We start from the raw sequence: 17,029 nt of genomic DNA, 5'->3' as shown, positions 1-17,029 counted from the left end.
AAGCACTTGGGAGGCACTCACAAGAAATTTATAACAATAAACATAAAAATTCCAGAAGGTCAATTCTGAATTTTGGAGAGCAGGTAAACTTACCCAGTGAGATCAGGGTATTATAATTCTCCAACATCACATCTCGGTACAAATCCTTTTGAGCAGAGTGCAAGCACTCCCACTCCTTCTGAGAGAAGTAAATGGCCACATCTTTGAACTTCAAGTCCTGAAACCACAGACAAAAATACACAGAAATTAACGGGCAAAATCTTTACAATAAAATAGAAGAAATTTTGAGAAAGCAATTCAATAGGTGAACACCGTTGGGAAAACAGGATGTGCTGGACCTTTCAATATGAGTAAGTCAACAGCTCAATATCAAAAACAAACAACCCAATCAAAAAATGGGCAGAAGACCTAAATAGACATTTCTCCAAAGAAGACATACAGATGGTCAAAAGGCACATGAAAAGATGCTCAACATCGCTAATTATTAGAAAAATGCAAATCAAAACTACAATGAGGTATCACCTCACACCGGTCACAATGGCCATCATCAAAAAGTCTACAAAGAATAAATGCTGGATAGGGTGTGGAGAAAAGGGAACCCTCCTACACTGTTGGTGGGAATGTAAATTGATACAGCCACTATGGAAAAGCATGGAGGTTCCTTAAAAAACTAAAAACAGAGCTACCATATGATCCTGCAAGCCCCTCCTGGGCATATATCCAGAGACAACCATAATTCGAAAAGATACATGCACCCCAGTGTTAACTGCAGCACTACTGACAATAGCCAAGACATGGAAGCAACCTAAATGTCCATCTACAGATAAATGGATAAAGACGATATGGTACATTTATACAATGGAATATTACTCAGCCATAAAAAAAGAATGAAATAATGCCATTTGTAGCAACATGGATGGACCTAGAGATTATCATACTAAGTGAAGTAAGCCAGACAGAGAAAGACAAATATCATATGATATTGCTTATATGTGGAATCTAAAAAAAAAAAGATACAGGCTTCCCTGGTGGCGCAGTGGTTAAGAATCCACCTGCCAACGCAGGGGACACGGGTTTGAGCCCTGGGCTGGGAAGATCCCACATGCCGCAGAGCAACTAAGCCCGTGCGCTACAACTACTGAGCCTGCGCTCTAGAGCCTGCGAGCCACAACTACTGAGCCCACATGCTGCAACTACTGAAGGCTGCACACCTAGAACCCGTGCTCTGCAACAAGAGACGCCACCGCAATGAGAAGCCCGCACACTGCAACGAAGAGTAGCCCCCACTCACTGCAAGTAGAGAAATCCCGCACGCAGCAAGAAAGACCCAACGCAGCCAAAAATAAATAAAAATAAAATAAATAAGTTTATATAAATAAATAAATAAATTTTAAAAAAGATACAAATGAACTTATATACAAAACAGAAATAGACCCACAGATATAGAACACAAATTTATGGTTACTAAAGGGGAAATGTGGGCGGGGGAGAGATAAATTAGGAGTTTGGGATTAACATATATATATACTACTCTTTATAAAATAGATAATAAGTACCTACTGTATAGAACAGAGAACTATACTCAATATTTTGTAATAACCTATAAGGGAAAAGAATCTGAAAACAATATATGTATAACTGAATCACTTTGCTGTACACCTGAAACCAACACAACATTGTATCAATAAATTGATTATACTTCTATTAGAAAAAAAAAAAAAGAAAACATGGATAGGTCAGTGTGGAAACAAGGATGATCACAGCACACGTTCTTGGTGCACACATCATTCTTTTTTCTTTTTTTTAATTGAGGTACAGTTGATGTACAAATTATATGTTTCACGTATATAACAGTGATTCACAATTTTTAAAAGTTATATTACATTTATAGTTATTATAAAATATTGGTTACATTCCCTGTGTTGTACAAATCATTCTTAAACATGCTTGCTACTACAGATATAACCGCTTGGCATTATCCTCTTCCATTATCCGCCCAGGCCTGGGAATAAACAAAGTCCAGATAATGGGTGTCTTCCAATTAAATGAAACTGTACGTACATGTACATAGCACATGCTATGTTCAGCACATAATACTGTGACCATCTCCTTCCATTCTCTCATTTTAAAAACTTGTTTAAAAGTCTGAAGAATTCAGAAATTCCCTGGTGGTCCAGTGGTTGGGACTCAGCGCTCTCACTGCCAAGGGCCTGGGTTCAATCTCTAATCGGGGAACTAAGATCCCACAAGCCACGCGAAACGGCAAAAAAAAAAGTCTGAAGAATTCAAAGATATCTTTAAAAATCTCTCTTATGATTTGGATATAACTTATGTGATTTAATTTCTTAAAAACTCAGGCTCATATTTAATCCTAGCTGTTTTCCATGTCACTATAAATAGACATCATTTTCTTTGGCTGTATGATGCCCCATCTTATGTATTCAATGTTCTTATTTTGCAGCACTAGCTTAGACAAGTTCTCTTGCGGTTACAAGAGTCGTTACTTCTCAATAATTTATGCATCTGGTTAAATTGTTCCTGTTACAATAAGTTGTCCCTAACTATACTCTCCTTGTTCCAGAACTACCAGGACTGATGGAGTAAGATCCAGACTCACATTGATGTGACCCAAGATAAGTATACACCACACAAGTTCAAAATGGACCCATGGACTCCTTGGAATATCACATAACTTCATATACTCAATCTATCATATCTCCTATCATATTCCCAGTCAAAAAGAATCTCAAAGCTAAAGATATGGGCAAACACTGAGAGTGCAACAAGTCAGTGTCAATTACCTTCTTGTTTATCTGGAAAACCCAAGTTTTCCATGCAACATGGAATCTCACTTAATGACTCACCTCCACTTCAACAAAGCACAGCTCTAACAAGGGAGGTACAAAATTTTCAGCAAGGGTTGATCTTCCCATTCCATCAGTACTCCTGGTGGAAGGATAAGCACTCATGGAATGCTAAGGGGTTTTCTGAATAAATAGCTAAACATCTGTTGGAGAACAGAGAGACACTTATGGGACAGCAGCCTTTGGTAGCATCACTCATTGGAATAGGAAGAAGTGGGGAACAAGTCCCTTGGAAAGGCTCAGGGAGGCAGGCAGTTTCAGGAAAAAGAAATCCACTGTTCAAATCTTCCAGAATAAAAAATGCTTTCAATGAAGGAGAGAAGAAACATCAATTCATATAAACAATGGCTTTTAGGGTTGCAAAACCAGATCATTTATATCCTGGGCTCATCTAAGAGAAAAGGAAGCTTAAAAAGGCAAAGGAAGAAGAAGCAAGAGCAGCCCTGAGTTACCAGACTGACCTCAGAGTTCCCAAAGGACTGAAAATGAATTTTCCTCTCTCCTCCTCTGTTCCTATCTTCCTGCTTTTGGCAACCCAGTGAGTACACACACACACACAGAATCTCTTTCTCTTTCTTGATTTGAAGGAGAATAACAAACCTTTGCTTTCCCTGAATCCCAGGGAATCCAACTGTCCATAATGTATTCAGAAGAAATAACCTTCCCACTGTCAGGAGCTCATCTGAGCCCAGAAGTGCCTGCTCTAACCTGCCCTGGGTTGACCCTTGTTCTACCTGAAAGACACTGAGCTCCTCAGCCATGGAGGCATCTCAACGACATGACGACACCCTCAGGCCCAGGAGCACAGGATATTTAGGAAGGCCCAGCCCTGGACGGTTTCTGCGACAGAGGTCTCCAGCCTCCTCCAGGCCTAAGACTCAGGTACCTCCTTGGCTTTGTTCCCATAACCCAGAACTAGGGCCCTTAGAACCCAAACTGGAACCTCTTTCCACAAAGACCCTATCCAGAATCACCAGTACTGAGCCAGTACATGAAACCGTAATTCTCAGAATCCTTGTGGCCAAGTACATTCTGGTTCCCAACGAAGATCACCCATGGCTTTCCTGCCTGACATTATTCCTTCTCACCCCACCCTCAGCCTTCCTGTTGATAGGCAGTGTTCACTGCATCTCAAGCACAATTATTGCGCATTAAGCACTTTAAGTTCCTGGTGCCTTGTATGTATTAATCCTCAAGAGAGGCCTATGAATCTTAACTCAAAGGAAACTTTAGGTTAGAGAAGTGAAGTCATTTACTCAAATCTGCATGCAGTAAGCAATGGCATTGCTGGGCTTTAGATCTAGATTTCTCCAATTCTATAGCTGAATGCCTTCCACTTCTGACTCTTGCAGATGCAGTCAGGGATTTCCTGATCCTTTGCAAGAACCCTGAGCTGGACTCTGCACTTAGGGAAGCAGAAAATGCTTGGTCTGCTCTGTCTGTCACTGCTGAGCACAGCACTCTATGAGGGAAAATCAAAGGTAGAAGTGAAAGGAGGAAAGAAACAGTTCTGCAAACAAAATTCCTTTATCCAAAAATTTCAACCAAAATCCCCCATGACTCTGGCTCTGTGTGGGCACTGGGGACATGATGAGTCTGACCCAGCACTTGTCCTTAAAAAGCTCAGAATCAGGGAGAAAAACAGAAAAATAGAGACAATCACCGGACATCAAGCTCTGTGGGGGACTGGTTACCACGACCAAATCGCCAGCTGAAAAACAATGTACTGAGTATTAAAAAGATTTTAACGGAATGTAATGATGAACTGGCAAAGACGGAAAATAATCCCGAGAGGCTAAAACTAAGTCAAAATGGGAACCAAGAGGAGTGTGCTGAGCCACTGATGCTTATTTTACCAGAGAACCTCTGCTGAGCCCAGATGACCATAAGCTTTGATACTCATGACCTTAAAGGGTAGGGAGATAGGAGATCAAGCCTACAGCTGGCCCAGATGGGAGTCCAATTGGTTCTGCACTGCAAAGACCTGGGACCTCTAGGACCAGGCCCTCAGAGTAAGGGAAAAGTAGAAGCAGCACTCCCATTCTCAGGGGCTACAAGGAAAACTGCCTGACTTGAACTCTGGCTGCTGGTGGAAGGAAAATATTCTCCCCTGAGGAACTGTAACCACAAATTAGCTCTCACACAGGTCTCAGCTCACATTCCTATTACTAAAGTGAATCTAAAAAACCTACCATCTATGTATGAATCTACTGTAACGTGGTTCTGGTTTGGCAGTGCTCCTGGAAGAAGCAAGCCCAGATGTGTCCTACAAGAACAACCTTCATCCAGACCTCAAGAATCCATGGGTAGAATTCCAAGGAAAATGACCAAAGAGTCAAAAATAATAAAACAACACGACATTGTGAATGAACTAAATGCCACTGTACTGTACACTTTAAAATGATTAATTGTATGTTATGTGAATTTCACCTAAATAAAAAATTAAATAAAAATGAAACATGCAAAGAGGCATAATTCCATGATCCAAGAGTCAGGAAAATCAATTGTTTCAACTTTCATTATATTTGAAAATTTCCATAATAAAATGTTGGAGGGAAAATATCACACCTGCAAAAATTTACATATTACGCAGATAACGCAGGTATATGTTTTTTAGAAAGGGGGTAAGGTATTAAGAAACAAAACTCCACGAAAATAACAGGTAGATTTAAAAGAAAAAAATTAAAACTTCTAGAATAAAAAACATAATACCTAAAATTAAATCATACAATGGCTGGAATAAATATCTCTGAAGAAAAAAATTACTGGACTGAAATATTTAAAAAGAAATTACGCAGAATGCTATCAAAGACAATGTGGGAAAGTATTAAGAGGTTAAGAAGATAAAGTAAGAAGGTTTAACATATCTAATTAGAGTTCTAGAAGAAAAAAGGAGAAAGGACTGAAAAAGGTAGTAATTGAAGACATAATGGCTAAGAAATTTTCACAACTGGCAAAAGAAAGCATTATTCAGAAGCCAAATGAGTCTCAAACAATAAATAAAAAGAAATCCGGGGCAATTATATCAAAACTGCAGAGCATTAAAAACATAGACTATGTTAAAAGTAATTTGATATTAAAGACAGATTGTCTACAAAAGAATAACAGTCTGATTGACAGATGTCTATTCAACAGCAACAATGTAAATCAGAGATGACAGAATAAAAATTCTCTCTCACAAGTGAGGACAAATAAAAACATTTTCAAAAAACCAAAAGAACAGAAATTCATTAATGTATGTACTTCCAACTAAAGGAAAGTGTTCCCAGATAGAGGGTTTGAGATGTAAGAATGGTGAATGGTGCTGTTCTTTAAAATGGCAAAAATGTGGATAAACTAAGCTAACATTCAATATATAAAATAATAAAAATGTTTTATGGACTAAAAAAAAAAACAATGAAAGAAAAATACCTGACTACAATATAAGTTGTTTGATCAGCTGGAATATCTAGTTCCTTATACTATCCAGCAAGAGCATAAAGATGTTCTTTAGTTTCAGACACTGGTAAGAAAGTATGTTAAAATGTCTAAGGTAAGCAATAAATAAACAAACATAGTTTATAACTTTCAAACTCACAGAAGGGAAAATGGAATGAGATAATAAAATACAGAAAAGGTAGAATAAAAAGCACAAACTAAGTCAACAAAGATACTTTCAATTATGTCAGTAATTACAACCACTGTATAGACTAAATGCTCTCATTAAAAGATAAAGTTGGTCAAAAACCAAAGCCCAGTTATATGCTGTTTACAAGAGACACATCCAAAACATAAATATCCAGAAAGACTGGAAGTAAAAGGCTAGTAGATAACGTGTACACACCTAACAAATAATAAATATATATAGTACATACACATACACACAAAACAAAAAGGAACAGAATTATGACAGATAAACCCTCATCATTATGGGAAATTTAACATACCTCTCAAAATAACTGATAGATAACACAGATAAAAAGTCAGTAAAAATAGAGAACATTTAAATAATAAAACTAGTGAGAGCTTGATTTATTGGCCACATAGAGAAAAATGCACCCAACTCAATTAATAATCATCTCAATCATAACTGGAAGATTCTGAAAAACTGACCACACTGGACTTTAAGACAAGACACAAACATTTTTCATGAATACATACTAATAAAAAGATGCACCTTAATAGGATTGCCTATGGGGGGGAGGGGTAAATGGAATGGAAGAGAAGTAAATAAATCATCAGAACAAGAGAACAACCTTGCCCAGACCAACAACAATGTGCCATGAAGTGAAGATTATGATTAACACTGCACTCAAAGCCTCCCCCCCATCCTACCAAGGGAAAAAGAAAAAAGAAGAGAAGGGAACACTATGACATATTTTATGAGGCTAGACCAGAAGTCAGCAAACTTTTTCTATAAAGGGACAGAAAGTAGATATTTTATTTTTTAAATTTTATTTATTTATTTATTTATATTTTGCTGCATTGGGTCTTCGTTGCTGCATGCGGGCTTCTCACTGTGGTGGCTTCTCTTGTTGTGGAGCACGGGCTCTAGGCACGCGGGCTTCAGTAGTTGTTGCACGTGGGCTCAGTAGTTGTGGCTCGTGGGGTCTAGAGCACAGGCTCAGTAGTTGTGGTACACGGGCTTAGTTGCTCCGCAGCATGTGGGATCTTCCCGGACCAGGGCTCAAACCCATGTCCCCTGCATTGGCAGGCAGATTCTTAACCAGTGCGCCACCAGGGAAGCCCAAGTAAATATTTTAAAGTCTGTGGGTCATTGCCATCTCTTGCAACTACTCTACTCTCACAGGGGCATGGAAGTAGCCGTAGACATTACATGAATGAATGAGTGCAGCTATGTTCTAATAAAGCCTTATTTATGGACATTGAAATCTAAATTATATCATTTTCATATGTCATAAAATATTATTATTCTTTTAATTTTTTTTCTAACTATTTAAAAATGTAGAAAACATTCTTGGCTTACAGGCCAGGGCCACAGTTTGCTGACTCCTGGACTAGAGTAACCTTGACAACATAACTTGCATAAAGATTTTATGAAGAATGGAAATTATAGGCCAATCTTACACATGCTACAGATGTAAAAATTCTAAATAAATTATTAGCAAACTGAATTCAGCAATATGAAAAAGAATCATAACACATCATGGCCAAGTTAGGTTTTTCCTGGTGTAACAAGGTATAAATGATTTTAGAAATCAATTAAAGTTACTAAGCACACATTAGCAAATTAAAAGAGAAAATCCATAAGATCACCTCAAGAGATGTAGAAAGATGTTTCAAAGAATTCAATATTCATTCGTGATTAAAAATTCAGAGCAAATTAGGAATAAAAAGTAATGTCTCTAACCTGATAAAGGACATCTTGAAAAAAATCAAAAATCCAAGAGAAAGCATCATAAATACAAGTGAAACATCAAAGGAATTCTCTCTAAAACTGGGACTAAGAAAAGGTGCCCAAATTCTCACCAGTCAATACTGTTCTGGGAGATGGAACCAGTGTGATAAGACAAGAATTAGCACCAAATAAACACTGAAAAAAGGAAAACATCAATATTTACAGATAACACAATTATTTACACACAAAAAGTGTCCTTATTCATCAATGATATGATTATCTAAGTTAGACGACCCCAAATCCGAAAGAACCTACAAGATATTACAATAAATGAGTTCAGCAAGTTGGATGGATATAAAATCATTATCTAAAAATCAATTTCATGTCTGTATACAAGAAACAATGAGAAAATTAGTCTAAAAGTTAATACCATTTACAAAAAACATAAAATATAAAAATACCTAGGAATAAAATTAACAAAAGACGTGTAAGACTCCAATTAAAAAACTTTATTGGAAACCATTATACAAAACTGAAATCAGCAGAGTTATACCACATAGAGTGAGAGGGAAACTCAATACTGTAAAAATGTCAACATTCCACAAAACGATCTAAGATTCAATGCTGTATGAATTGATATCCCAACTGGTAACTTGATCAGCCAATTCTAAAATTTATATGGAGAATCCAAAGGCCAGGAACAGCTAAGCCACTCTTTGAGGACAAGACTATGATGGTAGAGGAACATGACTTACCAAATATCAAATATTATTACCAAGCTGTCTTAATTAAGACAATGTGGTTTTGGTGGAGGGATAGACAAATAGGCCAGTAGGGAAAAACAAACAGACCAGTGGATTAGAAAGGACAGAATAGACCAAAGCGCATATATTGAGATAGATATATATATATATGAACTTAATTTATGACAGAATTGCCACTGAAGTACAGAGAGGAAAGGATGATTGTGGAGTAAGAAATTTGGCCTCCAAAGTGAGATTCTTGCCTTTGTCTAGCTAATAGGACAACCTCTAAACACTTGGAATTCCCCAAGTGACAGGAGTGTCTTTGTTATTTATGGTGGGCCCCCAAGACCACATATGTTAGTTTATGCTAACGAAACTACGCAGGGTAGGGGCTGGCCATGCCAGAAAGACCAACCATGTCATCAGAATCTTGGGGCTTTGGGTTATGTGATATCAGCTTGACTTCCAGGCAAGTAGGGAAGGGAGATGCTGGAGATTGCATTTAACCACGTGAAAATGATTCAATCTTGCCTATGCAATGAAGCCTCAATAAAAACTCTAGACACTGAGCTCAGGTGAGCTTCCCTGCATGTTATCACATATCAATATTGGGAAGGTAAACTTCAAGTTTGGAACCCTCCCAGATTCTATCCTATGCATCTTTTCCCTTGGCTAATTTTGTTGTTGTTGTTGTTCTATTGGTCCAGTAAGACTGCAAGTTTTTTTTTTAATTGAAGTATAGTTGATGTACAATATTATATGTTACAGGTGTACAATATAGTGATCCCTTGGCTAATTTTAATGTATCCTTTCCCTGTAATAAATGTGATCATGAATATAATAGCTTTCAGTGAGTTCTGTGGGTCTTTCCAATAAATTGTTGAACCTGAGGATGGTTGTGAGAATTTCTAAATTTATAGCCAGCTGGTCTGAAGTGAGGGTGGCCCTGGGGCCTTCAAACTTGCAGCTGGCGTCTGAAGTGAGAGCAGGCAGTCTTACAGGGTTTATTCCCTTCGGCTGTGCAGTTTGCCTAAACCTTTGCAATGGCCTTTTCCATAAATGATGCTGGGATGTTAGTTATCCAAATGGAAAAAGTAAAATTGGACCCTTGCCATACACCATGGTAAAAATCAACCCCAAGTGAATTAAAAGCTTAAACACAAAAGGCAAAACAAAACCATTTATAGAAAACATTATGGGAGAGTATCTTTACTCTTAGGAGAAAAGAGATTTCTTAAACAAGACATACATAAATTAGTTAAGGAAAACAGTGTTAAATTTGATGGCATTAAAATTGAGAATTTCTACTATCTAAAGGTTAGAAGTTAAGACAAAAAATGAGAGAAAGCATGTACAGCACATATGACTGACAATCCACAATATTTAAGGAATGCCTACAAAGCATTAAAGGGGACGAAAAACTGGAAATATAAAACTCAATAGAAAAATTAGAAAATGAGATGAAATGGTACTTCAGAGAAGAGAAAGCATGAAAGGGGGCTCAACTTCATTTAAAACCAAGATACGCACATTTAAATTCAGAATAACATAGCAATTCACGCCCACCAAATGGGTAAAAATTGAAGTCTGACAGTACCAAGTATTTGGTGAGGATATGAAGTAACAGGATTTACTACTGGGTATAAACACTAGAACAACTGGGCAATGTCTAGTAAGATTAAAGATGCACATACGCTATGACCCAACAATTCCATTTCCAGTTATATACCTAGAGAAATTCTTGTGCATGATACCAAGAGACAAATTCAAGGATGTTCATAGGAATAATGACTGTAATATGAAAGAAAAAAATATATATTTATACAGTGGATGGCTATACAGTAGGATAAATTCACAATGTGAATGAATCTCATGAATATATGTTGAGAGACAAGTAATGAAGTTGCAGAAGATTCTAAACAGTTTGATTTTATTTATATCAAATTTTAAAATGACAATAAACACATATGATTGAAACTGTAAAGAAAAGCAAGGGAAAGAAAAACATAAAATTCAGAATAACAGTTACCTCTGAGGGGCAGAAAAGGGAATTGGATTGGGATGATTCACAGCACACATGGGGTTTTTAACAATGCTTAATGTTCTACTTCTTAAATATGGGTGTTCAGTCATTCACCACACCATAAACATTTTTTACTATTCAATATTTAATAAAAGTAGTCTTTAAATGAGAGTTACAATACAGTGTGATAAGAACAGATGCAACACAGGGGAATGTAGCCACTCAGAGGCAGCAAGCATAATCAGGAAAGTGAAGTAGGCTTCACAGAACCCCGAGAAAGTGGCGGTGAGGGATAAGCGCCGCTCTTGTGCTTCTTGTGCCACGGAGGCCAGAGATAGCACTGTGCATTCTGAGAACAGCTAAAGTCAAGTCAGAGAGGGAGCAGAGCAATGAGACTGAAAACAAGTATCAGCTCACGAGACCTTCAGAGGTTCTCACAGGTCAGGGATGTTTTTTTTTTTTTTGCCGTGCCATGTGGCTTGTGGGATCTTAGTTCCCCAAGCAGGGATTGAACCTGCGCCCTGGGCAGTGAAAGTGTGGAGTCCTAACCACTGGAGCACCAGGGAATTCCCTCACAGGTCAGGGATTTTAAGCAGGATACATGAGCTCCGATTACAAGTAGAAGAAACTTCCTATGGGAAATGAGGTACAGTGACTGACTTAGGTTGAGGGCAATGTGGAGAATTTCATGTAACATGTAGAAGATTAACTGGGGCCCTGAAAAGGAACAGAACTCCAACAAACAAAAACAGACCAAGCAGCATTCCAAGCAGAGTGAACGTGGTAAGTTGTAGGTAGAGAGGGAGACTAATTGAATCCTGTGTGTCTGAGGAGCAGACAGTTCATTGGGGTAACTGGTGAGGGATTCTGGGCAAGGAGTAGATAGAAGCGATGCTGAAGAAGTCCAAAGGGATCAGAACAGAAAGGTCTTGGGTGACGGTCACCTCTGCCAGGACTAAACATACAATCTTTACTCACCACTTTAGTCCAATACTAGGATTGGTGCTCTAGTAAATACAGAATGTGCTTTTTAGTAAATAAACAATGAATGTGAAAGAGCTAGAGCTTTATCCTGAAAGTAACTGGGATTCACTGAATAAAGGAAGTGACATAACTGGACTATTTTATTTTGGAGTAATAACCTAGAGCCAGGGAGTACAATTAGGTCAATGTACCACCCACTTCCACAAAAGTCTCGTCTGGCACACAGACAGTGGAGTGAGGTCGCAGGGCATGAGACCAAGGAGCAGGAAAGGGACAGATGCAAAGGGATCTGCCGCCGCACTGAATGTTGGGGAGATCAGGAAGTAGGAGTTGGGGACCTCCCGGTTGCTGGTGTAAGTGCACATTCAGGTGAATTTCCATTACCAGCATATTCCCCAAACCCTGTAGACTACATTATACAGAAGAAGTTATGAGGAAGCCATGGTCTGAGAGCTAATAAATGACGGAAATGGGGTAAGACTCTACCCTTTTATGCAGTGCAGAGCCTCTTATTAATACAGCGAAAGTACAATGATCACTCTGAGGAGAGGGGGAAACAGAGGGAGAAATGGACAGTCGAAGGTTGAAGGGCAAAGGGGAGCTAGACTTTCTTCCTCACCAAAATGTGCTGAGAATTGATGGGGAGAATGTGGTCCTCTTCTGAGAATCTTAGGAAGGGTCCGGCCAGAATGGAAATTGGAAGACAAACTCAATAAGTTCTCACAGGATTCAGAAAAGTCAAAGAGAAAGGAAGAAACAGATTCATCCAGAAAAGAAAGAATATTTCTTTAGTCTTTAGGGTGAAAAGAATCCTTGAAAAGCAAGCGGACAGAATTAATAAAGGAAGACCTACACTCAGACACATCCAGGAAAAAACCCCCAAATTTCACATACTACAAATAGCATGCCATTCTTTAAAATCAACTAGGAATTTTACAGCCAACATTCTCTAGTTATATCTCAAACCAGATACCTTAAGGATTAAATTGTTTAGACAAAAGTACTTTAGAAAAATGAGTGACTTTCTATTTTTGTAGAGAAGACCTTCTGGCATGACATAAAGAAAACATTTTTTGAAAACTCTGAATCTTAAAAACACACAAAAGATAGATTAACTGTGAAAAAATATTTCGAAAACAACCTATAAATGACAAAGAGAAAATATGCTTAACGTATAAACTGACAACTGGGCAGAAGAAATCAGTAGGCAATTTAGAAATCCCAACTGTATCATTTATTAACTGTAATTTTGGACCAAGTAACTTAACAGAATCTATTTTCTCATCTGTCAACTTAGAATAATAATATATTTCATAAAATCTGAGATGCCACTGACTGTAAAGCCACCATTACTTCATATACCACGAAAGAAAAAAAATGCAATCGATGAAACTATAACTTACAGGGAATTGAAAAATCCATCCTGATTTCAGAGAAGTTAAAATGTGGGGGAAAAAGCATCACTGAATTAATGAAATACAGTCATACCTGACTCATAGGGTTGTTATGTGGATTCAACAAGGTAACACATACCAAGAACTTCAAACTAGAAGTGGCTCAAAGTAAACACCCAATAAGTTAGTTGCTTCTATTAGTAATGTGATCCCATTCAGTAAACAAAATTACATACCCACACATATGTGCAGACAAAATAATTTTAAAACATTAATAGTGATTAACCTCTAGGTGGTGGGACCATGGGCCATAAACTTTAATAACTTCCTCAAATTTTGAAATTTTTGCAAAAATCCTATATTACTTTAATCGTTAGAAAGAGAGCAATTAGGTTATTTCTATTTGGGGGGGAGGAGCTCCGATTACAAGTAGAAGAAACTTCCTATGGGAAATGAGGTACTTCTAAATCTGAAGGGGGCAGGCAGGCATTCCAAGCTGTTAGAAATTTGGAAGCAAATAGGCTACTGCATGTGACTCTGGAGGGGACAACAAAGAAATTAGTGAGACTTAACTAAACTTATTCTGTTCTTCAACTTCCCTGCCAAACCATGGAGGCACATCCTGTCAAGACTGTTATAGCACTGAACAAAATCCAGGGAAATGGAAAATCCAGATCAGATAAGACAATGTATGCAAGGCAGACAGCCCAGGTTTAGGTTCCTGGCTGGTTTAGGAGGAAACCGTCTCTTCCCCTTTCTCCAAATCACTACTGTAAATCTCTTGGCTAGAATCCTGAAATAGGATAGTGTCCTGAAAACAGAGAAGCCCTTTCCAAGAAGAAAATTGCAAATACAACTTACCTCCGCCATGACTTTTGATGCCCAGCAGCTCTTTTCTCCTCCTCTTCTGGATTCTTAGAGAAGGAAAAAGGTAGAAAATGGTTAAGAAACTAAGAGGCAGCAGTTCCTTCCTGGAGCTCAGAGGAGGCCAAGTTAGCACAAATCCCTACCCCACCCCAGGCACTGAGAGGGAGCCCCAAACCAAAGAAGCCTGCAACCCCACCACCCTCTCTCATCATCAAAAAGAAGAGCAGGCGACCTTAGGGGCCCAGATGGGAGTTCTGGGAAAGACTCCCAGACTGTGGCCTCTTTCCTCCATAAGAGCCTGACTTTGGGTATTTTCAGACCCCAGTATCTTACACTGAGCCCAGATCTGTGGCTCCAAGAAACATCCTAATTGGATTCACCTGTTAAGAGTCCCACATGCCTGAACTTTAGGCTGGGGGCACCTGCATGGGCCTTGGTGGTCACACGGTGAAAGAACAGAGGAGTGGAAGTAGGAGGGGGGGTCCCAGCCCGGGGTCCCAGTCCAAAGCTCTAGAAACCCCCCCGACACCACCATAAACAGCCCCAGGAGAACGGCATTCACGGCGCTGGAGAGCGAGCGGCTGCAGCTGTGCCAGTTCTTGGGCTGGAGAGTGCAATGGGAGCGCAATCCCGGCCTGAGGTAGACGCCCGGAACCCACGCACCCGCGGAACCCACTCAGCACCGACCAAAAATGTACAAAGAGGGCGCCATTCCCAGCTCCAAAGGGCAGAGTCTGCGATGTGGCCACATTGGGCGCGCGCACACAAGAGCCACAGAGAGTCCCGCTTTGATAGGGTACCCACCATGGGCCCGCGAGGCAATGGTTGCCGAGCACCGGACGTCTGGCGCACAAACCAACACCAGGGAGTATCTCACGGACTTTCCCCAGGCAGGAGGCCACACAGCTGCGACACCCATGACCTCCAGACATCCCCAGCCCGCCCCCGCGCCAGCCTGAAGCCACACCCACCCGTGATGGCGCGCGGCCCATACCTCCCACCCCCGAGTGTCGACAAGCGGCCTGGAGAGAACCACCCTCCCCGTCGTCCTTTATTTTCCAAGCGCGGGCACGCAGCTTGGACATGCCCGCCAGCCACCCATATTTAAAACTCCCGACAGACCCCAGCCCTGCCACGAGCCTCCTCACCGTCCACTTTTCCGGGGTCCTCTCACTCCAGTCTGATTTAATCCGCCCCAAACCAGTGAGCGAGGCAACCTGGAATGCCCCGATCCTTTGCGTCCGAACTCCCGGCAACTCACACCGGTCAGCCAACTTCGGCCGAATCCGCAAACACCGCGGAGCCCTCGGGGAAATGTAGTCCAGAGGGGGTTAAAAATCCAACTAGAGCCTGAACCGGCACAACAGTCTTCTCCGCCCCAAGTCGCGTCGTATTCCAAGCTTCAATGAAGCCCAGTCCTGACCGCCCAGCCGCACGCGAGCATCCTCCGAGAACCTGGACAAACCCACAGGTCGAGGTAGCAATAGGTGGCTGCGGAGGGGTAAGAAAGGGTTGTGGCCCGTAGAGGCTTCTGGGAAATGTGGCCCACAGGCGGGGAAAGGGGGTGCTCAAGTTTCCGCTGAGAATTCATTCCCAGGTCCCGGGCGCCGCCGGGAAGTGCAGTCCTCACTCCGAAACGCCAGAACGCTGCAGCCTGAAGTCCCGGCTTTTCAGCACGATTTGGGCGGGGCCCCAGGGACGCCCGGTAGGGGCTGGGCCCACCCTGGAGGCGTCTGGGAAATGTAGTACCAGCCTAGCGTGTTGGGGACGTGGCGGGGGAGAGTCTGAAGGAGAGCAGTAGAGTTCAGGGTGGGGGAGTCTGAGAAGGGCCTGGGGAGGTTCAGGAAGGACAACCCTGAGTCCGGAATGGAATACCAATACTAAACTCTGTATACTATGTAATACTGTTTTCAAACATTTTATAAGTACATAAATATAGATAAAAAGACACTTAGGTAATAAGATCGCTGGAAAGTCACACTAACATTTGTTAACAGTAGTTAATTTCTAGGATGTGTGAGTTTTTTCTTTTTACTTTAAGAGTATCACCTTATATTTTGGCCATTTTCATGTCCTTCTTATAAAACATTACTTATTAAATTTTGTTAAATATAAAATGAATAACTATTGTGGATGCAAATAATCAATAAACCATCTACAATAAGGAATAGAAGAGTTTTATTCCAGCTGCGCTGAGGACTATAGTGGGGGATATAGCCTCTCAGTAGTTCTGAGAAACTGCTCCAGGGAAGCATGGCTTTCAGCATAGTTTTATATCTTGTCAGAACAAAGAACATACATCAAACATGACATGGGTACATTCCTTCAAGCTTTCAAAAGAGACAGATTAGCACGTACACAGTGAGTCAGTATAGGCTTGGTGTCTGGGAAAGGAACCTTATCTTTAAAGGAGAACTGGCATGGGCTTATAGGAAGGGAGGCATTTATCCTTATCTTCAAAGTGGACATTCTTTACTTCTGGATCATGCATTTTTTTCTTTAATGGTTAAAGCAGATGTGTAATGTATGATAAACAGGACACAAGGCTGTTCCAGGAACATAAAGTTCAGGCCAAATTATGTATAAACCAGAATGATTTCCCCATATCTCAATATATGAAAATTTCTTCTATCAGTATAGATTCTGAAAATGATGAACTAGAAAACAAAAAAGTGGGCTGGATTTTTAAAAATTCACAATTTGGTTCTAAAAGATAAATGAAACACAATATTGATAAACAATAACAAAACAAAACAAAAAATTAAAACAAAAACATTAGGAGTGTGGAAGGTTAAACCATAGACATAATGTTC

The 17,029-nt window shown here is 40.0% G+C and overlaps 1 protein-coding gene across 2 annotated transcripts in view; it reads right to left on the bottom strand.

Moving 5' to 3' along the window:
- The window catches only part of LOC309649428 (uncharacterized protein), a 33,245-nt gene extending 17,343 nt beyond the window's left edge, over positions 1-15,902 (bottom strand). Inside the window, exons 1-3 of one of the 2 annotated variants that reach the window (XM_082439450.1) lie at positions 15,365-15,902; positions 14,211-14,263; positions 94-217 (exon numbers count right to left, since the gene is read on the bottom strand). In XM_082439450.1, the coding sequence (XP_082295576.1) occupies positions 94-217; positions 14,211-14,219 (133 nt within the window). In that variant the 5' untranslated portion in view covers positions 14,220-14,263; positions 15,365-15,902. Of the gene's footprint in view, positions 1-93; positions 218-14,210; positions 14,264-15,020; positions 15,164-15,364 lie in introns of those variants that run through there. The other variant, XM_082439451.1, reaches the window with a different exon arrangement.
- Between the last annotated feature and the right edge of the window lie 1,127 nt (positions 15,903-17,029).

Source organism: Balaenoptera physalus (genome assembly GCF_965194825.1).
Source record: "Balaenoptera physalus genome assembly, chromosome: 19".
Classification (NCBI taxonomy): Eukaryota; Metazoa; Chordata; class Mammalia; order Artiodactyla; family Balaenopteridae; genus Balaenoptera; species Balaenoptera physalus.
The sequence above is the reverse complement of the archived record's forward strand: the minus strand, read 5'-3'. Positions and strand labels throughout refer to the sequence as shown.